This window comes from Hyaena hyaena, unplaced genomic scaffold (assembly GCF_003009895.1).
Source record: "Hyaena hyaena isolate Hyena2069 unplaced genomic scaffold, ASM300989v1 scaffold_51, whole genome shotgun sequence".
Taxonomy (NCBI): Eukaryota; Metazoa; Chordata; class Mammalia; order Carnivora; family Hyaenidae; genus Hyaena; species Hyaena hyaena.
The window spans coordinates 93,773-118,750 of record NW_024080683.1 but is presented as its reverse complement, the minus strand read 5'-3'; the positions used below and the strand labels follow the sequence as shown (position 1 = coordinate 118,750).

Genomic DNA, 24,978 nt, shown 5'->3' with positions numbered 1-24,978 from the left:
TGCCCAGTGTTGCAAACAAGAAGAAAGGGCATCTAGCTACAACTGAATTTCAGATGCACAGTGCGTGCTTTTTTAGTGTGAGCCAGTCCTCTGCTTCATCCAGATGCTCTGTCCACAGGAACCCTCAGCTTCCGCTAGAATGTAAGGTCTTCTAAAGCGGGAGTTGCATTCACCGAAGGCCTGTTTTGCTCCCTGCCATATTCCAAGTGCCCAGAACAGTGCCTGGCCCGCCGGACACCCTCGGTCATCTCTGCCATGTGTTCATAAAGTTTATTTCTTAAGCCAGGTGGTAAGTAAGCAGACACCTGTCATATCACCCTTATGCATTATAATTTATATGCCTGAAGTTTATTATAATAAATGTACAAATTACAGCATCAACTAACTGCTCTTATTTTAAACTCAGTACCTTTTGGGATGCCTGGGTGGCTTAGCTGGTTAAGCTCCTGACTCTTGATCTTGGCTCAGGCCACAATCTCACAGTTCGTAAGTTCAAGCCCCATGTCGGACTCCGTGCTGACAGGGCAGAGCCTGCCTGGGATTCTATCTCTTCCCGTCTCTGCCCCTCCCCCTCTCTGGCCCTCCCTCTCTCTGTCTCTCCCCTGCTTGCACTCTTACTTACTCACTGTCTCTCTCAAAATAAACTTTAAAAAAATAAAATTAAATTAATACCTTTTATTCAATTCACTGAAGGACTCAATGGGGGAAGTCCAAGTATAAAAGGACTTTGAATAGTCCCTTACTCAGTTTCAACTCTCAAAGAGGGACAATGAATATGCAATGTCCATCCTCAGAGGTGCTGGCAGCCAAGGGCAGTGGTTGGCCAAGTGGCATTTTTCTCAGCTGGCTTCTTCAGCTTCTGCTTTGTTCCTAAGACCATGAAAACTACTTCTCGTGCCAATGCTCTGACTCCACCTTCATTGGGGATTTTTCCTCATGTTCTATGGAGCCCAAAGCATTGATTTTTTTCAGGGGAAGGGGTGGGTGAGCCTCCTTGTGGGCACAACATTGGGAGGGGAAGTGAAGTTTAAAGAAGCATATTTTATGTCATACTTTATCTTTCGAAAAAGAAAAAACACATAATTTGCTCCACATTTAAAAATTTAAGGAACTATCCAAATAATTTACTTTTTTCAGGGGAAGGATCAGTAACCAGCCATTTGTTGCCATGAAGCTCTCCTTAACCCATCTAAATCTGCAGCCTGTAAATGTTCTTATGTTAATTACATTTCAAAACAGTGTGTTTATAACCGGTATACACTTTTGCGTTGTTCAAGTTTGCCTTTTTCTTTTTTTTAACATGGGCAGGAATGTCTTTTGCAATACAGAGTAGAAAGAGAAAAGGTAAAAATAATAGGTTTTATAAGCATCATCTCAACTGTGTGGAATATTTAAAATTTAAAGACCATACCGAAGGGGCGCCTGGGTGGCTCAGTCGGTTAAGCATCCGACTTGAGCTCAGGTCGTGATGTCGTGGTTCTTGAGTTCCAGCCCCATGTCAGGCTCTGTGCTGACAGATTGGAGCCTGCTTCGTATTCTGTTTCCCTCTCTCTCTCTGCCCCTCCCCTGCTTGTGCTCTCTCTCTCTCAAAATAATAAATAAGCATTAAAAAGAATTTTTAAAAATTTAAAAAATAAAAATAAAGACTACAGAAAAGGAGTAGAACATTTATTTGTGGGTGGTGGCATTACCAGTAATTCTTGCTTTATTTTTTAAGAAAACATTAAACTTCTGTATCTTAGAATTTTCTAAAAGGAGACTCATATATATGTATATATGCGTGCATGTGTGTGTGTCTGTAACTATAGTAATAATGTATGGCTGAGTGTCTAATCAGATTGCTTACAAAGGTCATGGCGACTAGAGAAAACAAAACTGCCCCTTGCCTGGTCCAGACACTTGTCTGCAGCAAGTAATCATACCCTGATAGCCCAGGAGTCACAAATCAGAGAGGTTCCCTTTGCTGCCGGACTCAGCGCCCAGACCTGCTAGGCAGAGAGAAAGGTAACAGTTGGGTCATCAGACTTTAAGGACGAAAGGAAAAGGGACACTTCAGGAATAGTCAAGTTGGAAAAGGAACTGAGGGCAAGCAGTCTAAGTGTATCTAAACCCTTGAAGGCAGGACTGTGCTAGACATGCCAGAAGGTCAAGGTCTAGAGGCACCAATGACTCCACCCCTCTTCCTCTGAACGTGTGGGAAGTGGGGGTGGGGGGGAGGAGGGAGGAGAGGATCCAGGGAGATTGAAACTCACCCACAACACCCAGGACATTTCACAATATTTCAATCTCCTCCCTTAGCAAGTATTTGACTAGACACAAGGAATAATCCTGACTTCTCTTACTTAGCGTAAGTGACTGAGGTTCTCTGCCTCACCGAGGGCTGCTGGCGGTGGTGGAGATGACAGTATGATGTCACAGGAGTATGGGAGGGATTAAGTACGGTAGTGCAGGGAGAGCATCTTTGGCACCATGTGGTACCCTGTGAGTGTTCATTTAAAGGTTAGATTTTTGTATGAGAAAGAATGAAATCTGGCCATGGGTAGCAACATGGATGGACCTTGAGGGTGTTATGCTGAGCGAAATAAGTCAGGCAGAGAAGGACAAATATCATATGTTTGCACGTATAGGAGGATTAGGAGGAACTTAACTGAGGACCATGGGGGAGAAGAAGGGGAAAATGGTGGGGGGGGAGGCAAACCATGAGAGACTCTTGAATGCTGAGAACTGAGGACTGATGGATGTGGGGGGGAGGGGGGAGATGGGCATGGAGGAGGGCACTTGTGGGGATGAGCACTGGGTGTTATATGGAAACCAATTTGACAATAAACTATTTGTAAAAAAAAAAAAAAAAAGGTTAGATTTTTGTTGTTCATGTTTTAGTTTTAAGTTTATTTATTTTGAGAGAGCAAGCAGGCCTCGCACTGGCAGCGCAGAGCCCAGGGCAGGACTTGAACTCATAAACCATGAGATCATGACCTGAGCTGAAATTAAGAGTCCAATGCTTAACCAACTGAGCCACCCAGGCGCCCCAGTTTTTCTCACTGACAGCAGTCCTGAGCAGAATCTGTCAAAGTCCTGAGAAGCTGGCAAGTAGGAAGGACACACAAAAGAATAAACAGAGGAGATAGGTTGTCCCAGAATAAACGGAGTTTGGCTGGGTTGGGTCTGGGGCAGGCTACTGCGTTCTTGTCACAGGGATGCTTGCAGCCGGGACACTAGGGAAAAAGCCACCTAAGTGGGCGGGGGACGTCACCGCAGTGGGCTCCTCCCGCTCCAGCCCTTCCCCGAGCTTGCCAGCTTACACGGCACTTGCAAGTCCGTTTCTGGGGCTCATGTGGGTCCCTGCATGTAGACACATTTACTGGTATTTTAACACCCGGAGAAACGGTCCTGCCCCGTGTTTCAAGGTCAGTGCTGGAGACGGGACTCCAACTCAAATCTCCCGATTCCAACTCCACATTCTTTCCATGATCCAGTGTTCAGAGCAGCACAGCCCGGACCCGGTTCAGACTCCGCACAGTAGCGCTCCATACACAGTCACTGTTCTCGCACATTCTGCCCTCTGGCAGATCAAGAGATCTCAAGATCCTCAAGAGAGGAACGGACACTTTGGGTACCATCCTGGACAGGTGGTCGTCTCTTAGGAGGATTTCCTCTGCATTTGTCCTCTAAATTTCTCCCGCATCTTTATAAGCAATACTGGACGAGCTATATACACTGTACAGGTCTCTAACATGAGCAGAGTAACAGTGAGAACACAAGTCTTTATGATTCATGACGGGGCTTCTTGCATATTCCTCTCTGGGAAAGTCACGCTAGCTAGCAAGCTCATCTCTGGCCCCTCTATCCCTTTGTGCAGCAACACGAAATGAACTCTGCTTGGGACTGGATACTAGGAATTGGTTTTAGGCATCCAAACCCAATTCCTCTCACATCGCTCGATCCCGCATAAAGAGGCACAAGAGGAGTGCCCATTATACTCGGATCAGCACTCAGGATTTTACATTTCTCTTTCGTCACTTCAATAGAACTGACTTGGGTAATAATTTACCTGATTTCTGCACATCAAGACTCTAGAGTTAAAAAGCAAATTCTCTTAAGAGATTTTCAGAAAAAAAAAGCAACCCCGCCCCCCCAAAAAAACCCAACTAGCTTCAATGGATAGAAAATTGCTTTGAAGGTCCAGTTACCTAGGCAACTTGCTATTGTCAATCCATTATTGAAAAAATGAGAAATCAGTTTGAGCCAAGGCATATACTTACACACACGCACGCACACACACACGCAGGCACACACATACTCCAGAGCTGAGTTACCTGAGGCACAGCCGTTAACCTTTGTGGTGTGAGCCATGCTGGCTGGAATCCAATGACAGGTCCAGAAAGGAGTGAAGAATCATGTAAATTTTAGGCATCAAGTTCCCAAATGCAATCCACCTGAAACGATAAAGACAGCCCCATCAAAACGGATCATTTAGAAATATGTATAACACTAAATCTTAGACATCTGTTTACAAAGATGGCTGCTAATGGAGAGAGCAAATTGGAGTTGGGAGAGGGGGCCCGCGGACAGGGGTGATGGCTGCCCGGCCCCGCCACTCGGCACTGAGAGATTCACATACATGCACATGCGCCTGTGGACAGACACCCAGGGCAGGTCTCTCAACATGATACTCATGGGAGATGGACTGGCTTCTCCAGAAAGGTGACTTTTTTTTTTTTTTTTTTAATTTTTTTAGGGAGGTGACCTTCAAATACCAAGGGCTTCCTAAGGGGCATCATTATCTACCTACCACAAATCTACCATAAACCATTTTTGGTACTTTTTCAAAAAATTTTTAAAGTTTATTTATTTTTGAGAGAGAAAGAGAGAGAGAGAGGGGAGAGAGAGAGAAGAGAGCATAAGCAGGGAAGGGGCAGAGAGAGACACAGAATCCAAAGCAGTTGCCAGGCTCTGAGCCGTCAGCATAGAGCCCAATGTGGGGCTTGAACACACAAACCTAGAGATCATGACCTGAGCTGAAGTTGGATGCTTAACTGAGGTGAGCCACCCAGGTGCCCTGAACCTTTTTGGCTCTTAAATATAACATCTTTCCCAGACGTTGGCTCAACAACTTCAAAGTCGTTGCTGTTGTAGCAGACCTTCACGTTTTTAAAAGATTAATTCATAGGAGCCCTTCTGAGGTATCTCAAAGTCTTTCACTTACTCGGTCTTTTATTTTTTATTTTTATTTATTTTTAAGATATTTTTAAATTTATTTTTATTTATTTCTAGGAGAGTCAGAGAGAGAGAGGGAGGGTCAGAGAGAGAGGGAGACACAGACTCTGAAATAGGCTCTAGGCTCTGAGCTGGCAGTCAGCACAGAGCCCGACGCGGGGCTCGAACCCACGAACTGCGAGATCATGACCTAAGCGAAAGTTGGACGCTTAACCGACTAAGCCACCCAGGCGCCCCTAATTTTTAAAATATTTTTAAATGTTTATTTATATTAGAGAGAGAGAGAAAGAGAGAGAGCAGGGGAGGAGCAGAGAGAGGGAGACACTGAATCCACAGCAGGCTCCAGGCTCTGAGCTGTCAGCATAGAGCCCGACGTGGGGCTCAAACTCACAAACCGTGAGATCATGACCTGAGCCGAAGTCAGACGCTCAGCCGACTGAGCCACCCAGGCGCCCCTCACCTACTTGGTCTTTTAAAAACATAAATCTGATCTGGTCGGCTCCCCTCTTACAAAAGTCTTCAATATCTCCCAGTGTCCTGGGAGACAGCCTTCAAATGACAGCATGGCATGAGGTTTGGAAACATTAGGGGTCATGTTGGACACCAAATTTCTTACTTTATACTGCGCCTCTATTTGAAAGTTAGCTGAGATTACTACCATAAGACACAGTAGAAACACAAAATTTAAAACAAAAAAGACACAAGAGCATGAACAGGAAGAGAGCATTGCTCTAACCTTTGCTTTGTCAAAATGCCTTTCGACAAAAATGCTGGTGGAGAAGACAAAGCATGGTACAGATGAAGTATTCCATTTCCACTGTGCCCAGATCCTAACTCTAGACCCGCAAACCCGAAGACACTGATCTAATAAATTCCAGGTGGAAAATTCCAGTGTCCGTTCAGAAACCCACACTGACCTCCCAACAAGAAAAAATGCTCACAACATATATATTTACACCGGGTCTAATGCAGCCATTGAAATCACTTAAGAGCTTTCAATAATGTAGTAAAATACTCAAGGGACATTGATAAAAATTGTATCCCGTCATAAAGCTAATTTTGTTAAAAATATGCATGTACATATTTATGCATTTATTTAAAGCCCCGAGAAATAAATACACCAAAATTCCCTTATGGTTGCCCCTGGCTGATGCAATTAGGGAGGAATTTAGTTCCTTTATTACTTTTGTAATAGTAACTGTTAATGAAAAAAATTGGAGACTTCCTGCCTCTGGTCTTATTTGCTTTAAAGTGCATGGGAGATGGGGCGCCTGGGTGGCTTAGTCGGTTAAGCATCCGACTTTCGCTTAGGTCATGATCTCGCGGTTCGTGGGTTCGAGCCCCGCGTCGGGCTCTGTGCTGACTGCCAGCTCAGAGCCTGGAGCCTGTTTCAGTCTGTGACTCCCTCTCTCTCTGACCCTCCCCTGCTCATGCTGTCTCTCTCTCTCTGCTAGAAATAAATAAAATATTTAAAAAAAAAAAAGTGCATGGGAGAAAGAAAAAAGAATTTTCAAATTGCAACATGAAAGGAAACTATCAGGCCACAGTCATGGAGAGGGTGAGCAGTGAGAAACACAAGTAAATAAAAGGAAGGCAGAGGAAACGGCGATCTCTGGTCACACAGGGAGAGTTACTAGCTGAAGAGTGAGTGCAATTTTCCTCACTGCCTGAATGGGTTTACAGTGTAGTTCAAAGCTAACCACTGTTCCCTTGCTTGGCTTCTCCAACTTTGGGGACTGTCACTCAGCCCACCCGCGGAGACCTGCTCTCAGTCTCCCACGTGAAGCTCCCTGCGGGTCTCAGGAGCAAAGGATGGCTCTAATCTCTCTGCCTGTGTGGCAATCACCCAACATCCTCCTGGAAACAGGCACTGATTCTGGTCCGTGGCATTGAGCTTGGGAAGCAGTAACCTCCGTGCAGGCAGAGCGGGCTCGATCAAGTGGCAGCTTTCGGGATAAAATGAGCATTACCGTTAAGCATAGGAAAGACTACACAGGCCTGGTAAATATCACTTGGTTTAAAAAAAAAAACATGGGGACTGGGAGAGAAGAAGGAAGAGAGGGAATGGGGAGATAAGAGGGCAGAGGAAAGAAGCCCAGCTTCTGGAATTCTTCAATGAACTGTACTTCTGGAAGCCAACAAAAACAAATCAAAGTAAAACCCCTGATCTGTGGCCCTTTTCTAGATCTATGTGCCAGGGCTCTTGCTTCATAATGGCTTGTAAATACCACCACTAAAACTCTTGAGGGCGAACAGAAGGCAAGAAGAAACAGGCTACGTGTGTTATGGGTACATTAAGTAGGTGTCAAGATATTTGGATGGAGATATGCCCAGAATCTTCTGAGTGAAGCTGCAACTTTGGTCTGAGGTCATCTGCTGTCAGTGAACCGCCTTCTCCCGGCAGAAGATCTTTATGTCAGATTCAAACTGGTCTCTCCCACCCTTCCCCAGACTGATTTAAAAAAAAAAAAGCATGCCACCGGTAATACAAGACATGTGTCACTGGGCGTGGATCTGGGTAGTGTTTCTATAATACAACAGTTTTATATGGTGTATTGATTTTTCCCAGTTATTGTTCACGCCTGACAGGTGGCCTCAAACTGTGGGGACTTAGTCTTCTTAACGATATGCAGATTCTTATGTCAGTGCATTCTAGAAACCAGAAAAGGGCTGGCCGTGATCCATTCTCTGTTAGAGATCAATAAACTGCTTCTCTTCTTCCCCAGAGAAGGCTGCAGACCAGTCAATCTTCAGTGGTACAATAGTGACTTAGTTCGACTCGCTAAGAAAAAGCGCTCCTCTGAAAGGCTCTAGGAAAATACATCAATTCAGAAAATAAAGAATTTGTCTTCTTCTCTATTTATTTCGAGAGACTAATGTGAGGAACATCTCAGTAGCTCCCCTAGTGGAGTGTAGAGAATAATGTAGACATTGCACGAATTTATCCCATAAATACTTTACGTTAGCTCAATACGAAACCAACAGGAAAAACAGCTCGCTAAGTCTTCTCTAAAAATACATTAGGGAACACGGATGGATGAACTTGAGATGTGATATATACCCTTGCCAACTGAGCAAATGCCACTGCCTTAGTTAGAGCCCAGGTGATGAGGACAAGGATGCTGCTGATGGCCAGGCACAAGACAGTCGATACTCGTTGGGCTCTTATTATTATCAGTTATTGAGATATAAATGGCATCCACTCTAAGGTGCACCATTATTTTAAGTAGCACCGATTAAAAAATGATGTTGCTAATTAAAGAGTCATAAAATGCTTATTAAAATTATATCGATTGTAGGATACATCCTCATTTCAGAAATGTTAGAATGAAAAATGTGCATCTTAGAATTTGTGAAGGTATGTTACATTCAAGGCATTAAAAATTTTTTTTTAATTTATTTTGGGGGAGGGGCACCTGGGCGGCTTAGTCGGTTAAGCGTCTGTCTTTCACTTAGGTCATGATCTCGCGGTTCGTGGGTTCGAGCCCTGCGTCGGGCTCTGTGCTGACTGCCAGCTCAGAGCCTGGAGCCTATTTCAGAGTCTGTGTCTCCCTCTCTCTCTGACCCTCCCCTGCTCACGCTGTCTCTCTCTCTCTCTCCTATAAATAAATAAAAAATATTTTTAAAAAATTTATTTTGGGGGAGGCATGAGCGGGGAAGGCACGGGGTGGGGGGAAGGGAAGGGGGAGCGGGGAGAGAGAATGAATATCCCAAGCAGGCTCTGCACTGTCAGCACAGAGCCTGATGTGGGACTTGATCTCATAAACCATGAGACCATGACCTGAACCGAAATCAGGAATTGGACGCTTAACCAAACGAGTCACCCAGACGCCTCACATTCCAGGCATTTTTTAAAGCACCTTGCAGTTATCACCTTATTGAAACCTCACAACAACCCTGAGGGCAATTGAAAATTCTCTCTCCCCATTTTACAAACAAGAGACTCAGGCAGAGGGAGTTCAGAACACGCCTGGCTCCCAGGGCTAGTAAGTGTGAGAGCCAAGTCCAGAGGTGAGCAATCCAGCCCTAGAGCCCATGTTCCCGCCCCTGGGGAAACAGGCACTGTTGCTTTAACAAATAAGAATTTATGCACCTAAATAAGGGGAACCTTTCAAGGCAGTCACCTGAGGGAAGTACATGCTTACATGCTTACTGAAAGGATGCTTTACTCATATTCCTTCTAGACACAAAGTTATGTTTCAGAATTTTATGCATTATTGTTCTTGAAGCAACTGTATTTCCCATCTTACTCCTTCAGATTACATGTTTAAGAGCCTGAGGAGGGACTTACATGACACAGGAAAGGCCATCGTATGCGCCCGTCACACTTTCCCCAGGACTCCCAAAATACTAGTTTGCAAGGCCATCCACCTGGTTCCCTTGACTTGACTACGGATAACATTCCACTCAAAAAATCAAGTATGTTACAAACTGACCAACTTTCTCCACCACTCAGGGTAAGTGGGAGGCTCCCAATGGAATCATAGTCATTTCAAAAATGGACAGAATTAGGGGAGTCAAATCGGAATCAGAACCTTGCTGTTCAAATGACAAGTGTAAGAGGGGAAACCATCATTTTGGTGAGCAAGTTCTGGAATCTCTTCTCCAACGTGTCACAGTATTTTTTTTCCCTTTTACTTCACAAAATTAACAACATAAACAGTTGTACCTCAAATCTGAAAAAGACAGAAAAAATACTCACTATCTCTCAGTGCTGACGTGGCCATCATGACCATCTGAGGCTCTTTCTTTTCAATGTGTGAGGACTGGATGTGTATTTTTATCACTCTAACATGTTTTAAAGACCTACAACTCTTAGAATTGGTACCAGCCACTCTTGTTTCTACTCGGAAACAGCAGATAAACTAAAGCTCTGTATCATTCTCGGAAGTTGACACACTGGTGCTGGAAGCAGACAGACGCAGGGTCAAAGGACAAAGCACTAGAAGAGCAAGGTACATGCAGTTAATTCTAATCCACAGCAAGGTGATCTCACCTTGCTCAAAAAGGCTGTGAATGGCCAAAAAATGTATTTATAAGAGACTGCTTGGCCAAAGTCTTAACGGATGAATGAATGTTTTCCAGGGTGAGAAAGAAGGGCATTCTAGACAGAAGAAACAGCGTATGCAAAGTCAAGAGATAAGGAAGTGCGTGGTGGGGCACATGGCTGGCTCAGTCAGTGGAGCATGCCACTCTTGGTCTTAGGGTTGTGACTCTGAGCCCCACGGTGGGTGCAGAGATTACTTAAAAAATCTTGGGGTGCCTGGGCGGCTCAGTCGGCTAAGTGTACAACTCTTGGTTTCGGCTCAGGTCATGACCTCACAGCTTGTGAGTTTGAGCCCTGCACTGGCTCTGGGCTGAGAGTGCCAAGCCTGCTTGGGATTCTCTCTCCCCATCTCGCTCTGCCCCTCCCCTGCTCTCTTATGCTCTCAAAAATAAATAAAAAGGTACATAGGAAAATAAATAAAACCTTAAAGGAAAAGAATAGAGTACATGACATGTAAGGATGTGGCTAGAGCGGTCTGTTTACATGGGGGCTTACTTATGAAGTGAACTGCTTAAAAGAAGGACTAAGGGCTGAATGCTCAAGAGAAAGCTAAAGAGAGTAAAGTCTACAAGCCAAACTAGAAACAAACACACACACACACCCTTTACCCTAATGAAACGCGCAAAACTCATTTATTTCTTTAAATAAGTCAGTCTTTCAAACATTCATCCAAAAACCTGACTAATTTATTATACACCACCGATGATTGCCCAGATATTTCTGTCCAGAGTTTAATTAAAAGTACCTTAATTAAAAGTATGTTTGAGTGCAAACTTTGGCCATAGTTTGTTATCAGATTATCTTCTGGAGATTTCTAGTACTGGCTGCTACCACAGGAATTGTGGGGTAATGTTAACCAGCCCTTGGTCACTTTCCAACCAAATTACCTAATTATGACCCAACCTCATTTACCCTTCTCAAATACAGCTGATAATTTTCTTTATATGGGAGGGGTGGCAGGAAATCTCAATTATCAATCAAGATCTAAACCAGAGTCCTACCCAGATGCTAGTTTCATTTACAACATAGAAAGGCCACTGGGTTCTGTCCATTAGAATAATTTTATGCTATGTCTGTTCAAATAGTTACATTTAGCATCTTATACCTTGGGGTAACATTTAAGAGGCCAGAAGAAGGATTCATATCACAGCAACAAGTTAAAAAGCAGACAGTAAAGAGAACATATGGAAGAAGCAACATTAAATCCACTCATTAATTCATTTTACAAGTGCCCTGTAATGTGCCGGGCACTGTTGTGGGCACAGAGGATCCAGCAATGAACAAACGAGATGCCCACCCATCCCCATCCCCCAAACAGTCTAACTGGAGATCTGTGCTTTGGGTTGAAGGAGAATTTAGATTTCAGAGTTTGCTCAACAGAGGAGCTGTACTAAAAGCCAATTCCTCACTCCTCTTTTCTGTGTTATTTGAAAAGAATTCCTGCCTTATGATCTGCCTCCTTGTGCACTGAAGTGGGCGTGTCCAGCCCTCGCTCAGACCCTCCCTGCCCACCCACACCCACTAGGATCCTCCTGCAAGGGTGCCTATGAGCACTGCTCCTCGCCAGCAGGTTAAAGCCACCCCGGAGCCTGCAGACGCTCTCAGAGCCCAGCGCTGGCTCTGCACCAGCTGGGTTGCTGGAATCCACACAGCTTCCTGATCACTTAAAGAAAATCATGGTAAATTTTTTCTTTCCAGGAAATTTTCAGTGAGGAGAGTTTATCAGATACTAACAACCTAGGCTGAAAACTAGCTGTTTTCCTTGGCAAAGAAACCAAAAAACCAAAAAAAACCCAAGGCAATGGAAAGGTAGACAAATGAAAATTAGAATTGTTGAACTTTTTTTTTTTTTTTTTAGCTTATCGCCTTTATGGTTTTTGTTGACTTCAGAGGAAACTGCTTTTAGGACTCCGCCTAGGCACATGAAATGGAATTTATGGACTTCCTTTGGTTCATCTCTAAGCCATTTAGGGAAAACCAGCCACTGCAGAGACCTAACCTTTTCACTTACAAATATGTTTCATTTACAAATATGTTCTCCTTACATCTTGCTCTTACCTGACAAACATCTCGACTGCTAGCAGTTTTTTGAGTTAAAATGTCAGTGCTTTTGCTGCTTCAAATATTAAAGAGCCCACATGTGAAAGTCACAGCTGTAAGAGAATTAGTTTACTGTAGTTTGAAAGGGTTTTGTTCGTTTCCTATTTTACTTTCAAATGTGAAATTCTCATTTATTGACCTCTAGAGCAGACTTTTCCCCTCAAATTCCTCTGGGATTGGATTCTACAGGATATACTCTGTGATTACTCTTAAATTGACCAATAGGAATTCAGTGGCGAATCTGAGGGTGCCTGGGGCTGTCACCAAGTAACCAGGGAGAACGCATGGTAAGGTTCTTCATCTTCAAGCAAAAGGTTCTCAGAGTGTGGTTCCTTGGCAGCAGCAGTAGCTCGGATCTTCTGGGAACTTCGTGGAAATGCATCCCAGACCTACTGAATTATGACCTTTGGGGGGGGTCTGCATCTTACCCTGGCTTCCAGGGGGCTCTGCTGCAGGCCAAAGGTTCCCAAAACCACTTCCTGAGAGAATGGGTTGACTGAGGAAAAATTAAGTTCTAAGGCACCAAGAGCCAGCAATGTCCGCTGACTTAATTTTTTAAGTTTATTTATTCTGAGACAGGGAAAGAGTGAAAGCAGGGGAGGGGCAGAGAGAGAGGGACAGGGAGCGAATCCCAAGCAAGCTCCATGCTGTCAGTGCAGAGCCTGATGGTGGGGCTTGAGTCCATGAACCTCAGATCATGACCTGAGCCGAAATCAACAGTAAGGCGCTCAACTGACTAAGCCACCCAGGCGCCCCAAGAACGTCCACTGATTTTGAGAAAATGGTACCTAGGGATTTAGAAAACATCTCCCAAGGGGCACCGGGGTGACTCAGTCAGTTGCGTGTCCGTCCCACTTCAGCTCAGGTCATGGTGATCTCAGGATTCCTAAGTTCAAGCCCCACATCAGACTCTGCTGTCGGCACAGAGCCCGCTTCAGAGCCTCTGTCTCCCTCTCTCTGCCCCTCTGCCACCTGTGCTCTCTCAAAATAAAAATAAAACATCCCCCAAGAGGCTGGACTTTCTGCCATTCACTTACTCAAAAAATAGTGATTGGGTGCTTAGATGCGCAGACACACTTGCAAATTGAGGGGTAAATAAAATAAACTCAGTTCCTGCCTTCCTGGGACTTTGAGGCAGGAATTTCACACACAGTGACACACACCCACATGAACACATGACGCTAAATGCCACAAGGGAGGGAAAACTAGGTGTTGGGTGAGACTACGAAGGCCAACGTTTTTAGGACTGAAGGTGAGGGTAATGGACATGGATGGGAAGGGGCGGTCCTCAGAGGCATCTCTAGGGAAATGTCACTGAGGTGAGGAGTCAAGAACAGGGAAGGGAGGGTGGAAAATGAGGATGGAGCCCAGAAGCTGACCCACATGGCAGTGCCCCCACCCAGTTTCCAGAACGGCGTGTCAAACAACTCAATAAAGGAAGGAAAATCTTTTCAAAGAGCAGTGCTATAGCAAACGGCCACGCGGAGGCAAAATAACAAACCCCGACCTTAATGTTCCACCTTATACAAAAAACCCATTCGATAGGACTCATAGACTTGAATGTAAAATAAAACAAAACTTATAAAACTTCTAGAAGAATACGTTGAAGATCTTCAAGACCTAGGGCTTGGAGAAGAGTTTAGAGAAGACAATGAAAGATCCATAAAAGTAAAAACAGATGAACTGGTCTTCCTTAAAATTAAAATTCCCCCACCCCTTTTTTTTTCTACAAAAGCATGGTCCAAAGGCACTGGGGCAGGAAAGAGCTCTATACATTTGAGCAACTGAGTTTATTTAAGAAAGAGAAAGAGCAGAGGGGAGCAGAGGCTAAATTAGGACATTTGTTGGCCCTGCTGGACATGGGAAGGAGAAGAGGTTTTATTTTTTTCAAACTTTATTTGAGAGAGGGAGAGAAAGTGCACACGCGCACTCGCAACCCCCCACCCACGCGCGCACACGAGTAGGGGAGAGGCAGAGACAGGGAGAGAGAATCCCAAGCAGGCCTGACTCAGGGCTCCATCTTACAAACCGTGAGAGCTGAGCCAAAACCAAGGGTTGAACGTTTAACTGATTGAGCCACCCAGGCACTCCAGTCACGGAGCATTTTAATGCCAGGGAGTAACACACAATAAATGATCTTACTTTCGAGTATTTTGCTTAGGCTTCTTACCATTTTAAGCAGTGGTAGGTTGGGTCGGGTCTTCTTTATTATTATTATTAATTTACTGGGAAAAGACACTAGATGTTCCAGGAATGGTTTTTTCAGACTTCACAGAGAATTTCCCCTCTGAGTATGCTTGGACTTGAAAAATGTTTACTTCCCACTCTTTCACAGAAAGGCACAGCCATGCCAAAGAGACATTTCCCAGAAGTTCTTGCGTCTTCTCCAGAACATACAAGTTCCGACTTATTTTATTTTTAATTTTTTTTTAACGTTTTATTTATTTCTGAGAGAGACAGTGTGAATAGGGGAGGGTCAAAGAGAGGGAAACACAGAATCTGAAGCAGGCTCCAGGCTCTGAGCTAGCTGTCAGCATAGAGCCGGATGCGAGGCTCGAACCCACAAACCGTGAGATCATGACCTGAGCTGAAGTCGGACCCTTAATTGACTGAGCCACCCAGGCACCGCAGTTCCGACTTACTTTAGAGAAACTTAAAAGATGTCAAGTGCAGAGACCAGGAGGTACCCACGATGTTACACTGTGTTATCAATAAAAGTTACACTTCAATTAAAAATGGTTGTGGGAAAAGCTGGACCCAGAAACGGAATCTAGAGACTTAGAGAGCAAACGCTGGCTTCCACTGTGCCCCAGCCACACTCAAAGTCAAGGTGCTCTCAATATGTCATACAAACGGCTCTGGCAGGTCTTGAATGTTGTTTTCTTTAGTGAAATAAACCTCTCTGAAACTTTTCCCTTTTGAATACAGGAGACTGAAGACATTCTCTGTTTTTTGTTTGTTTGTTTTTTTTTTTAAATCTCAGGCTCTCGTGCTGGGACCAGCACACGCCTTTCACGATTCTGCACAAGTCCTCCTCAAGTTCATCTACCTGCGGTAGGTGGGTAGACACCGGGGTGCAAGATGGAGGTGCTGGTACCGGCTGCAGAGGAGAACGGAAATGCTAGTTTCCAGCCAGGGCCTCATTCCGCTGAGGGATGCTTTGGATAAGAGCAGCAGAGTGACAGCCTGACCAGGGACAGGCCACGCCCAAGCCCTGTCCCCTGGTCATCATGGGAAGGGCAGACCCCTGGGGTCTTTTCCACCAATATCAAATGGTCAGAGGGCACAGACATGTCCTCTGGGTGCCAATCACTCAAAACTTCTGTCATGTTCAGCTGGGAACAGGCCTGGGGAAGGGGACTCGGCAGCTGGGACCTCAATCCCTGCCTCCTCACGCACGGGTCCTGCCTCCACCTTGCCCCGCCTCTCCATCCCTTCTAAAGGGCTCTGATAGCAACTCTCAAGTCTACCACACCAGGAAAAGTACCAGAGGTTGGAGCCTGCCAGAGAAGAGGCTTCGCCCCTACCCCAGGTCAAAAAAGCTGGGCTCGGGGCGCCTGGGTGGCTTAGTCGGTTAAGCGTCCGACTTTGCTTAGGTCATGATCTCGCGGTTCGTGGGTTCGAGCCCCGCGTCGGGCTCTGTGCTGACTGCCAGCTCAGAGCCTGGACCCTCTTTCGGTCTGTGATTCCCTCTCTCTCTGACCCTCCCCTGCTCATGCTGTCTCTCTCTCTCCTAGAAATAAATAAAAATATTTAAAAAAAAAAAAAAAAAGCTGGGCTCAAGTCAGAGACACAGGCTGAAGCCAGGGCCCCAGAAGGGCGGCCCCTGGACGGTGAAAGTGGACATCTGCTCCCGAAATGAGGGCCTCGGGCCTTACTGAACATTTAGCCTCCTGCGTGTTAACACCTGCCAGGTAGGAGCTGAGACAGCCAGGAGGCGAGAAGGCAAGTCCCGAGCTCAGAAAGACAGTGAAGAGCCAGCCACAGCAGGGAAGAAAGACCTGTTAGGATGTGGGTATCACACGAAAGCAAAATTAAGTCACAAACGTTTGTGTGAACCTCCAAGAAGGGGTAGGGAGAAGCCCCAACAAGAATTTCTAGCCATCAAGGGACGGTAAGTGTTCATTAACGGCAGAGTATCTATTATTTCTAATTTAAGATGTCTAGCATCTCAGGAACATTGGTTTTATTTGGTCTATACTGGGTTGTTTGTTTGTTTAATAAATATAGGGGCATCTGGGTGATTCAGATGGTTAAGCATCCAACTTCGGCTCAGGTCATGATCTCATGGTTTCTGAGATTCAAGCCCCACAACAGGCTCTGTGCTGACAGTGCAGAGCCTGTTTGGGATTCTCACTCTCTCCTCTCTTCTCTGCCTCTCCCCTGTTCATGCCTTCTCTCTCTCTCAAATAAATAAACTTAAAAATGAATAAATATAAAATGATGTGTTGATAGGCAGTTACAGGTGTTGGTTAACAGCTTCTAAGCCCCTTGTTATTCAAGCATATTCCACATCTATCTTTATTACTCGTAACACAGTAAACACACCACCAAAACTATGCATCTGACACTTTCTGCACACAACTCCTGCGTTTTTATGAAGTCTGAATTTAATACGACAATTTTCACTGTTCACTGTGGGATTCTCTGTTTATTCTTCAGTCTTGGCTCAGCGACATTTAGATTTTTTTTTTTAATATTTTTTATTTATTTCTAGGAGAGAGAGAGAGACAGCGTGAGCTGGGGAGGGCCAGAGAGAGGGAGTCACAGACTGAAACAGGCTCCAGGCTCTGAGCTGGCAGTCAGCACAAAATAGGGGCGCCTGGGTGGCTTAGTCGGTTAAGCGTCCGACTTTCGCTTAGGTCATGATCTCACGGTTCGTGGGAGCGTCATTTAGATTTTATAAACTCAGCTCCTATATATGGTACTAATGTTTTCTCTGGGGGTGAATTTATCAAAAATGTTTAATTCTTTCATCCAAAAAGTCCAAGAAGGAGAAATTCTTGACTGACTTACAGTGGCCCGTTACCTACTACATTATAAGAGGCTTGATGTTAACCAACTGGTCAGAATAGAGATGGAGTGAATTCTAGATTCCTGTCCTACGAATGAAAAAGTTGCTGTGTAAGAGAATACAGTTAGTCAAGTACATGCACTTGGACCCTATGCACCTTCTGGAATAGGTTCTGCATTATTCTTTCAAAGAGGTATCTAATGTACACATCCACACCACAAAAGAAACAGAGCGTTAGGGAAAACACTGGTAAACCACAGAAGAAAGTTCTAGCTATTGCTGCCATGTGAGGCCAGATTCCTCAAGGGAGTCTCATGGAAGGAGAAATTAATATAGCCAACTATGAATTATATAAAAATTTTTTAAAGCTATGGAAAAAAGATTTTTTTTGCATGTTTTCTTTTTCTTATTTTAGAGAGAGGGGCAACAGAGAGAGAGAGAGACAGAGAGAGAGAGAATCTCAAGCAAGCTCCACCCTCAGCAAGGAGCCCAACACAGGGTTTGATCCCACAACCCTAGGACCATGGCCTGAGCTGAAATCAGGAATCAGATGCTCAATCGGCTGAACCACCAAGGTGCCCCCAAAGCTTTTTTTTTTTTTTTTTAGAGAGCCAAGACTGTAGGCAAAAATACAAAATCTAGGGGCACCTGGGTGGCTTAGTCGGTTAAGCGTCCAACTTTCTCTTAGGTCATGATCTCGCGGTTCGTGGGTTCGAGCCCCGCGTCGGGCTCTGTGCTGACTGCCAGCTCAGAGCCTGGAGCCTGTTTCAGAGTCTGTGTCTCCCTCTCTCTCTGACCCTCCCCTGCTCACGCTGTCTCTCTCTCTCCTAGAAATAAATTTTAAAAATATATTTTAAAACCCCACAAAATCTACACATTAACACGCAAACCTATTTTGGAGGTGCCCTTATAGGAATAAAGCCCCACACTGCAGGGCAAGACGAGTGAAAATATCATATGTATCCTGCTGTGTGACCATGAAACTCTTCATTGCTTGGCTTAACAACCAAAAAGGGCTCTGAAAATCACCTAAATCAATCGCCTACTTTTGTAGGTGAGAACGTTCTGTGAAATAAACAGAAGCGAAGAGGCAGGATGCAGTCACAGATACCAGTTAATGGTGGCCCCGCATCTTTACAGATAAAGAGAGGAAAGCATAGAACAGATTCCTTCTTGGGATGGAAGCAAGAAGGAATGGAACTTTCCTTTCTGAACTTCCTCTAGTTTCCCATTTATTTTCTGTCCCACCCCCCTCTTCCTTTCCTCCCAGCCCTTCAATGATGCATAAGGAGCCAGCGCCTGAAACTCCAAGTCCACAAAATGTGTGTTTCTATATTCTTTTTATTGGCAGGAACACCGGGCCTTTGCACGGGACACTTAAAGAGTCTGGAAGACACTGGAAGCACAGGTAAGCCCCCACTGGATGGTTCCTCCTGCACGAGCCTCGGGAGCCTCGGCAAAGCACAGCAGGTGGCCGCCGTCCAGGGTCCCCTCCGTGTCACTCTAACTTGCCTGCGGTGCGACAGTGACATCCAGAGTCAGAACCGGCTGACGCACCCCGGCCCTGACACTGACTCCCCTCGGAGCCGGCTGCCCATCCCAGCCCTGGCACAGCAGAATCTCCTTTTCTACAAGAGCCCCTGTTAAAGTGCGAGAAACACCGGTTTTAACAGATCTTTACACCACGTCTGCCTCTCTGAAGGGTGGGCTCTCTGGGGAGAGCACCATGTTGACCCCTCCCATCGAGTTTTCTTTCTTTCCTGACCTGCTTTCACTTCGCGAGACTTAATTCATACATATTCCTCGAGGGCTCATGAGCACAGGGCTCTGGCAATCTGCTTTTAACCAACCATAACCTGCACGGAACTTTTTTGCCAACTGCTCTGTTCTGATCGCAGATACTAAAACAGTACGGGGTGCTCTTGACCTTTTCACAAACTGCACATTCATGCTGGTAAGAAGGGACAATTTCACTCTGTTACAGTGGGGGTTGCGAGAGGACGCAGAAAGTGGCACCCTCCCCCTTGCACAATTTCCTCATTAAGCTACTGCACCTTTCGGGGTCCTGGCTTCTCATTCTGAGGGAGGAGAGGGAGGAGAACGCAGGGGAGGCGGCAGCAGCAGGCCCACCCCTGCGAGCTGCCTCCCACTCACACCCACCTCTGCAGCTCAGCACGGGAGCCGCAGGCACTAGACGGGCTTCCTTTCCCCCTGGGCTGGCAGCCGTGCGTGAACAGTGGTCAAAACCAAGATGGCTAAGGGGACTTCCGACTGGCTCAGTCATTAGAACTTGCTACTCTTGATATCAGGGTCGTGAGTTCAAGCCCCACAATGGGTACAGACCTTACTTAAAAAAAAAAAAAAAAAAAGATGGATATCATCTTAATGCAAATACTCACGTGAATGAAAATCTGGGTAGACCTTTAAGAAGGAATGTGAGCCTGGGGAACCTGGGTGGCTCAGTCAGATGAGCATGCAACTTCGGCTCAGGTCATGATCTCACAGTCTGTGAGTTTGAGCCCCGTGCTTTGAATTCTGTGTCTCTCTCTCTCTCAAAAATGAAAAAGAAAGAAAGAAAGGAAAGGGAAGAAAGGGTGGGAAGGGAGGGAAGGGAGGGAAGGGAGGGAAGGGAGGGAGGGAGGGAGGGAGGGAGGGAGGAAGGAAGGAAGGAAGGAAGGAAGGAAGGAAGGAAGGAAGGAAGGAAGGAAGGAAGGAAGAAGGAATGGGAGCCTTCAAGCTCTAACCAGCCAGGCTAGCGTGGAAACGACCAGGGAGGTGGGTCAAGGCCGCCGTCCTGAGCCACCGTGCACAGAAACACGTGTCTGAACAGCTCTCAGGAAGAACCTGCTGCCGTGTGTGCTGATCGGGCTCTCCCGAGGGTGACCTGTCAGCTGCATTCGAGGACATCATGGGACCAAACCCACACTCCAAGTCAGTGCAGCAGCTGAGGTCAGTTCTCACCCATCTACACAATCCCACTAATTTGCTGCTGCCTCCACATTTCTTTTTTTTTTTTTTTTTTTTTAATGCTTTGAACCAAGGTGACCATATAGCTTATGGTCTGACTCGGGACACTTTTGAGCGTGCTCACGTGTTGAGTAGATGGGATATTAGAAGAAGAGACATAAACTAGGAGGGTCCCAGGCAAACCGGGACCAATGATCTCCAGGTCTTTAAAGAACTAGGAGAAGACAGAGAGAAGGAGAGGAACACCAATAGGTAGAAACACTGAGAGACTGCTGTGAAGACACTAGCCCAACCACGAAACCAGCATCTTCTACAGATCCCAGTGCTGCGAGGCTCTGAACACTCTTATTAATGGGTAGAGTAGAAATGTCCTGTGGGTGCTGAGAAAGGCGGCCGGCAGCAAGTGGCATCCAACAAAGCCGCGCTGTTCTCGCCACGGAGCATAATGCCGATACTATGACTCTCTAGGGTGAGAGGCTCTGAGTAATAGAGCCCCTAACGCTCCCCTGGGAACCGCACTCGACATTGACACACACTGTTTCCCCTTAACTCAGAATCTCAGAGCCGGGTTATCTAAACGGTGTCAGGACGGAAAGTCTCCCACCTTCTATTTTAAACAACACCTGACAACATACTCGGTCCACGCTGTACAATTTTACAAGGTTTTCACATGCGTTATCTTAGCCGAGCTGCAAAACAGCCTCGTGAGATTTGACCCTCACCCCCCAGATAAGGAGACTGGGTTCAGAGAAGTGAGCTCCCCTTGGCGCCAGGCCCCTCAAGGGCACTTACTGGCCTGACGCTCACGGTCAGCGGGCCACCTTCTCCTGCTCTGGGCTGTAAGCTTTGCAAGTACCATGGAGAAGTGGCCCATGTTTTCTAAGTATGTAGCACTCAGCCTAGGCCAGACGATGTCCAAAATTATTTTTAATTAACTAGTTAAAAAATATACTTTGAGCAAATGAAGAAGTTGCATAATAAAGGAACTGGTACATTTTGATTCTTGTGGCTGTGATCTCATTTTATGACCCAGAGAAGGTAAATATTATATACATAGAATATTTTTTAAAGTTTATTTATTATTTATTTTCTGAGGGAGAGAGCAAGTGGGGAGGGGCAGAGTGGGGGAGACAGAGAATCCTAAGCAGGCTCTGATCTGTCAGCGCAGAGCCTGACACGGGACTCAAACTCATGAACCGTGGCATCATGACCTGAACTGAGATCAAGAGTTGGAGGCTTAACCGACTGAGTCACCACCCAGGCACCCCTATATGTGGAATATTTTTCAAGAAATACAGAGATGATCCTATTAAAGAAAGAGTAAAGAGGGGCGCCTGGGTGGCTCAGTCGGTTAAGCGTCTGACTTTGGCTCAGGTCATGATCCCATGGTTTGTGAGTCCAAGCCCCATGTCGGGCTCTGTGCTAACAGCTCAGAGCCTGGAGCCTGCTTCGGATTCTGTGTCTCCCTCTGTCTCTCTCTACACACCCCTCCCCCTCTCATACTCTCTCAAAAATGAATAAATATCAAAAAATTTTTAAAAAAAGAAAGAAAAGAAACACAGGATTTACTACTATGTAGTTAACATGGTTTATGGGAAAAGGAGCATCCAGAAATGGCATATGAAAGCAGAAGGTTGGAATGTACTAGATCAAATAGTTCCTTTAGTTTCACCCTGCTTTCCATGGACTTCAACAGCCCCGTGTAAAACACTTTTCCCAAGCTGCCCACTGAAGGTCTTGGGTCAGGGCTGGCGTTTCACATCTCTGCTCTAATAAGTGTGGGCCAGAAGGAAGACTGAGGTCATTCAGCGCCTTCTTCAGTGTGTGTTCTGAGTCAACAAGGCAAAACTAGCGTGGACCACTTCAGGGGGTTATGGCGAGACTCAAACACTCCCCTTGAGTGCTTCTCCTTAGCTGACACCACGGGTGCACACAATGTAGTGACAGCTTTTGTGCAAGGCCACTCCCTGACAACAAACTGGAATGATTAAAAAAAAAAAAAAAAAAGAAAGGAAGGAAAGAAAATAGAAGACAAAGCAACCCCCAAACAAGACACAGAGTGGGGATTAGATACACATTTAATGGGGAACAAGTGTGCACACTAAAAACCTACCCTAGTTTTCTGTTGTTTTCACTACCTGGAGACCTGCCCAACTCCAAAGTCAACAGGCACAATCGATTAAGTTTCATGGAATGTCAGAGGAAAAACACAGATGTAAGAGTGACAGTCCTCTTCCATGTAAGCTTCTGTAACTGCTTCTCATATGTCATCGACACAGTGAGAATGCGCTACGACACCTGTATGAAGGACACCATGAAATATTATAAAACATGCTTATGTGACAATGGCCTACCCACCCAGAATTTAATTGTCTGCTTGGAACCCTAATGAGGACAGAAAATAATCAAAGAGACAAACTATAAAAAATAAATCCATGAACTCTGCTTACACGGAAACCTTAAGCCCATGGCCAATGTACTCTTCTTTCACACAGCAGTCTATTAAATTCGGCTGTTTGCCTGCCTTCACCCACAGCCCAGATGAGGTACCAAAGTCGGGGGACTGCTTCAGAAAGTCAAAGGCAAATTCCAACAGCAAGGAGAGACGTTAAAATGATGTTTTGAAAAAGGAGAGGGGCACCCGGGTGGCTCTGTCGGTTAAGCGTCCGACTTCAGCTCGGGTCATGATCTCACGCTTTGTGGGTTCGAGCCCCGTGTTGGGCTCTGTGCTGACAGCTCAGAGCCTCGAGACTGCTTCAGATTCTGTGTCTCCCTCTCTCTCTCTCTGCCCCTCTCCTGTTCACGCTGTCTCTCTCTCTCAAAAATAAACATTAAGACATTTTTTAAAAATTTTAAATAAAAAAAAAAAGACAAAGCAGAAAGGTTGGCACAAACAGCCCTGTAAGCTGTATGGCTCCCGTTGCTATTGTTAGTGCACAACATGCTAATAATCATGATGGACGACGACAGACCTAACTTACTAAGAGAAGCTTAGATCACGTTCAACAGATGGCTAAAGAATACGTGTAAACAGGTCATCAATTTCAGAAGGTTTTCAGACGGTAATGGTCCAAGCGGTAACGGTCCAAGCGAGAGAAGAATGGGGAAGGCGTTACGGGGACAAATTCTTTGGAAAGCTCATCTACCCAGAAGAGCTTCTCCTCTGATGGAGAAAGAGAACCTCTATTTTACAACAATTTACTTTTAAGTATAACAAAGTATTTCCTGGGGAGCCTGGGTGGCTCAATCCGTTAGGTGTCCAACTCTTGATTTCAGCTCAGGTCATGATCGCATGGTTTACCAACCATAGCACGGAGCCTGCTTGGGATCCCCCCTCCCCCTCCCTCCCCCTCCCTCCCCCTCCGTCCCTCCCTCCGTACCTCGCCTGCTCCTACTTCTCTCCGTCTCAAAATAAATAAACAAAAAAATTTCCTGTGGTGCCTAGGGACATTCATATTTTCCAAATGTACTTATGACTGTGAAAACAGCTCTGCTAAGTGAAGGGAGACAAACATAAAAGTAAAACCAAGCACCGAGCAAGGAGCAAGGCATTATTAGGTTACGGCTGTGCCCTGAGCTGTCAGCCTTGGAGTGGGGGGTGGGGGGGAGGTTTACACCTCTTGTCACTCCTGCAGTACTTGTCTATCAGCACCTGGTGGGTGTACACTAACCGGCTGTTGACATTCCTCTGTAATTCTGTGGCCAAATCATGAAATACTCTCTATAAAAACAACAACCCCCAAAACGTTCTTAACCCTTTACCTTGTTTCTGTTGCCAAGACCAAGGTGCATGTATTAGTTTTTTAAACATGAGAGATTCCACCTCTTAAAAATGGGACCTCCTTGACTTCACTGATTATTAACTTAGACCTAATTCTTAAACTCCTATCAATATCAGAGTAGAACTCAATTTCTTTTTACCCAGGTTAATGGTAACTGATGCTTGTTCCTAGAACAGCAGCACATGCAGAAAACTCACCGGTAGTTATTACCTTGATTGAAACCACAATGAAGATTTTAAAATCTGTGCTTGGTTTAACTGCTTTCCCAGAAGACAGCATAGCCTAGTCTCCAGACCCACCAGGCCAGGATCCTCTCTAGTATATTATCAAGGTAAAAAAGCCTGGTTTTATCACAGACTGCATGGAAAAGCACCAATGCAATTGTGGTAAAGAACACTCCATGCTCTATAGAGCATCCATCACAAACTGCACTTAAATACACAACTTCCCATATGCAAAACACATCAAAGCGAAATCTCATCCATTTATGTTAAAATCCCTTGCTTTTATTTTTATTTTTTATTTTTTTTTAAAATATTTTATTTATTTTTGATAGAGAGATAGAGACAGCATGAGCAGGAGAGGGTCAGAGAGAGAGGGAGACACAGAATCCAAAACAGGCCCCAGGCTCCGACCTGTCAGCACAGAGCCCGACGCGGGGCTCGAACCCACGAACCGTGAGATCATGACCTGAGCCGAAGTCGGACGCTCAACTGACTGAGCCACCCAGGTGCCCCTAAAATCCCTTGCTTTTAAACAAAATACTCATGGGAGTAAGTGGACAGTAAATTAAACCAAGAAAACATTGCAAAAAGGATTTTACTCTGCAAAGGAAGCATTTAAAGAGTTAA

At 45.4% G+C, this 24,978-nt stretch overlaps 1 protein-coding gene across 2 annotated transcripts in view; it reads right to left on the bottom strand.

Moving 5' to 3' along the window:
• KANK1 (KN motif and ankyrin repeat domains 1) overlaps positions 1 to 24,978 on the bottom strand; it is a 140,515-nt gene that overhangs the window by 63,096 nt on the left and 52,441 nt on the right. For both annotated transcript variants that reach the window (XM_039230805.1, XM_039230806.1), the window contains exon 2: positions 4,317 to 4,436. In XM_039230805.1, coding sequence (XP_039086736.1) covers positions 4,317 to 4,353 — 37 coding nt within the window. In that variant the 5' untranslated portion in view covers positions 4,354 to 4,436. The remainder of the gene's footprint in view (positions 1 to 4,316; positions 4,437 to 24,978) is intronic.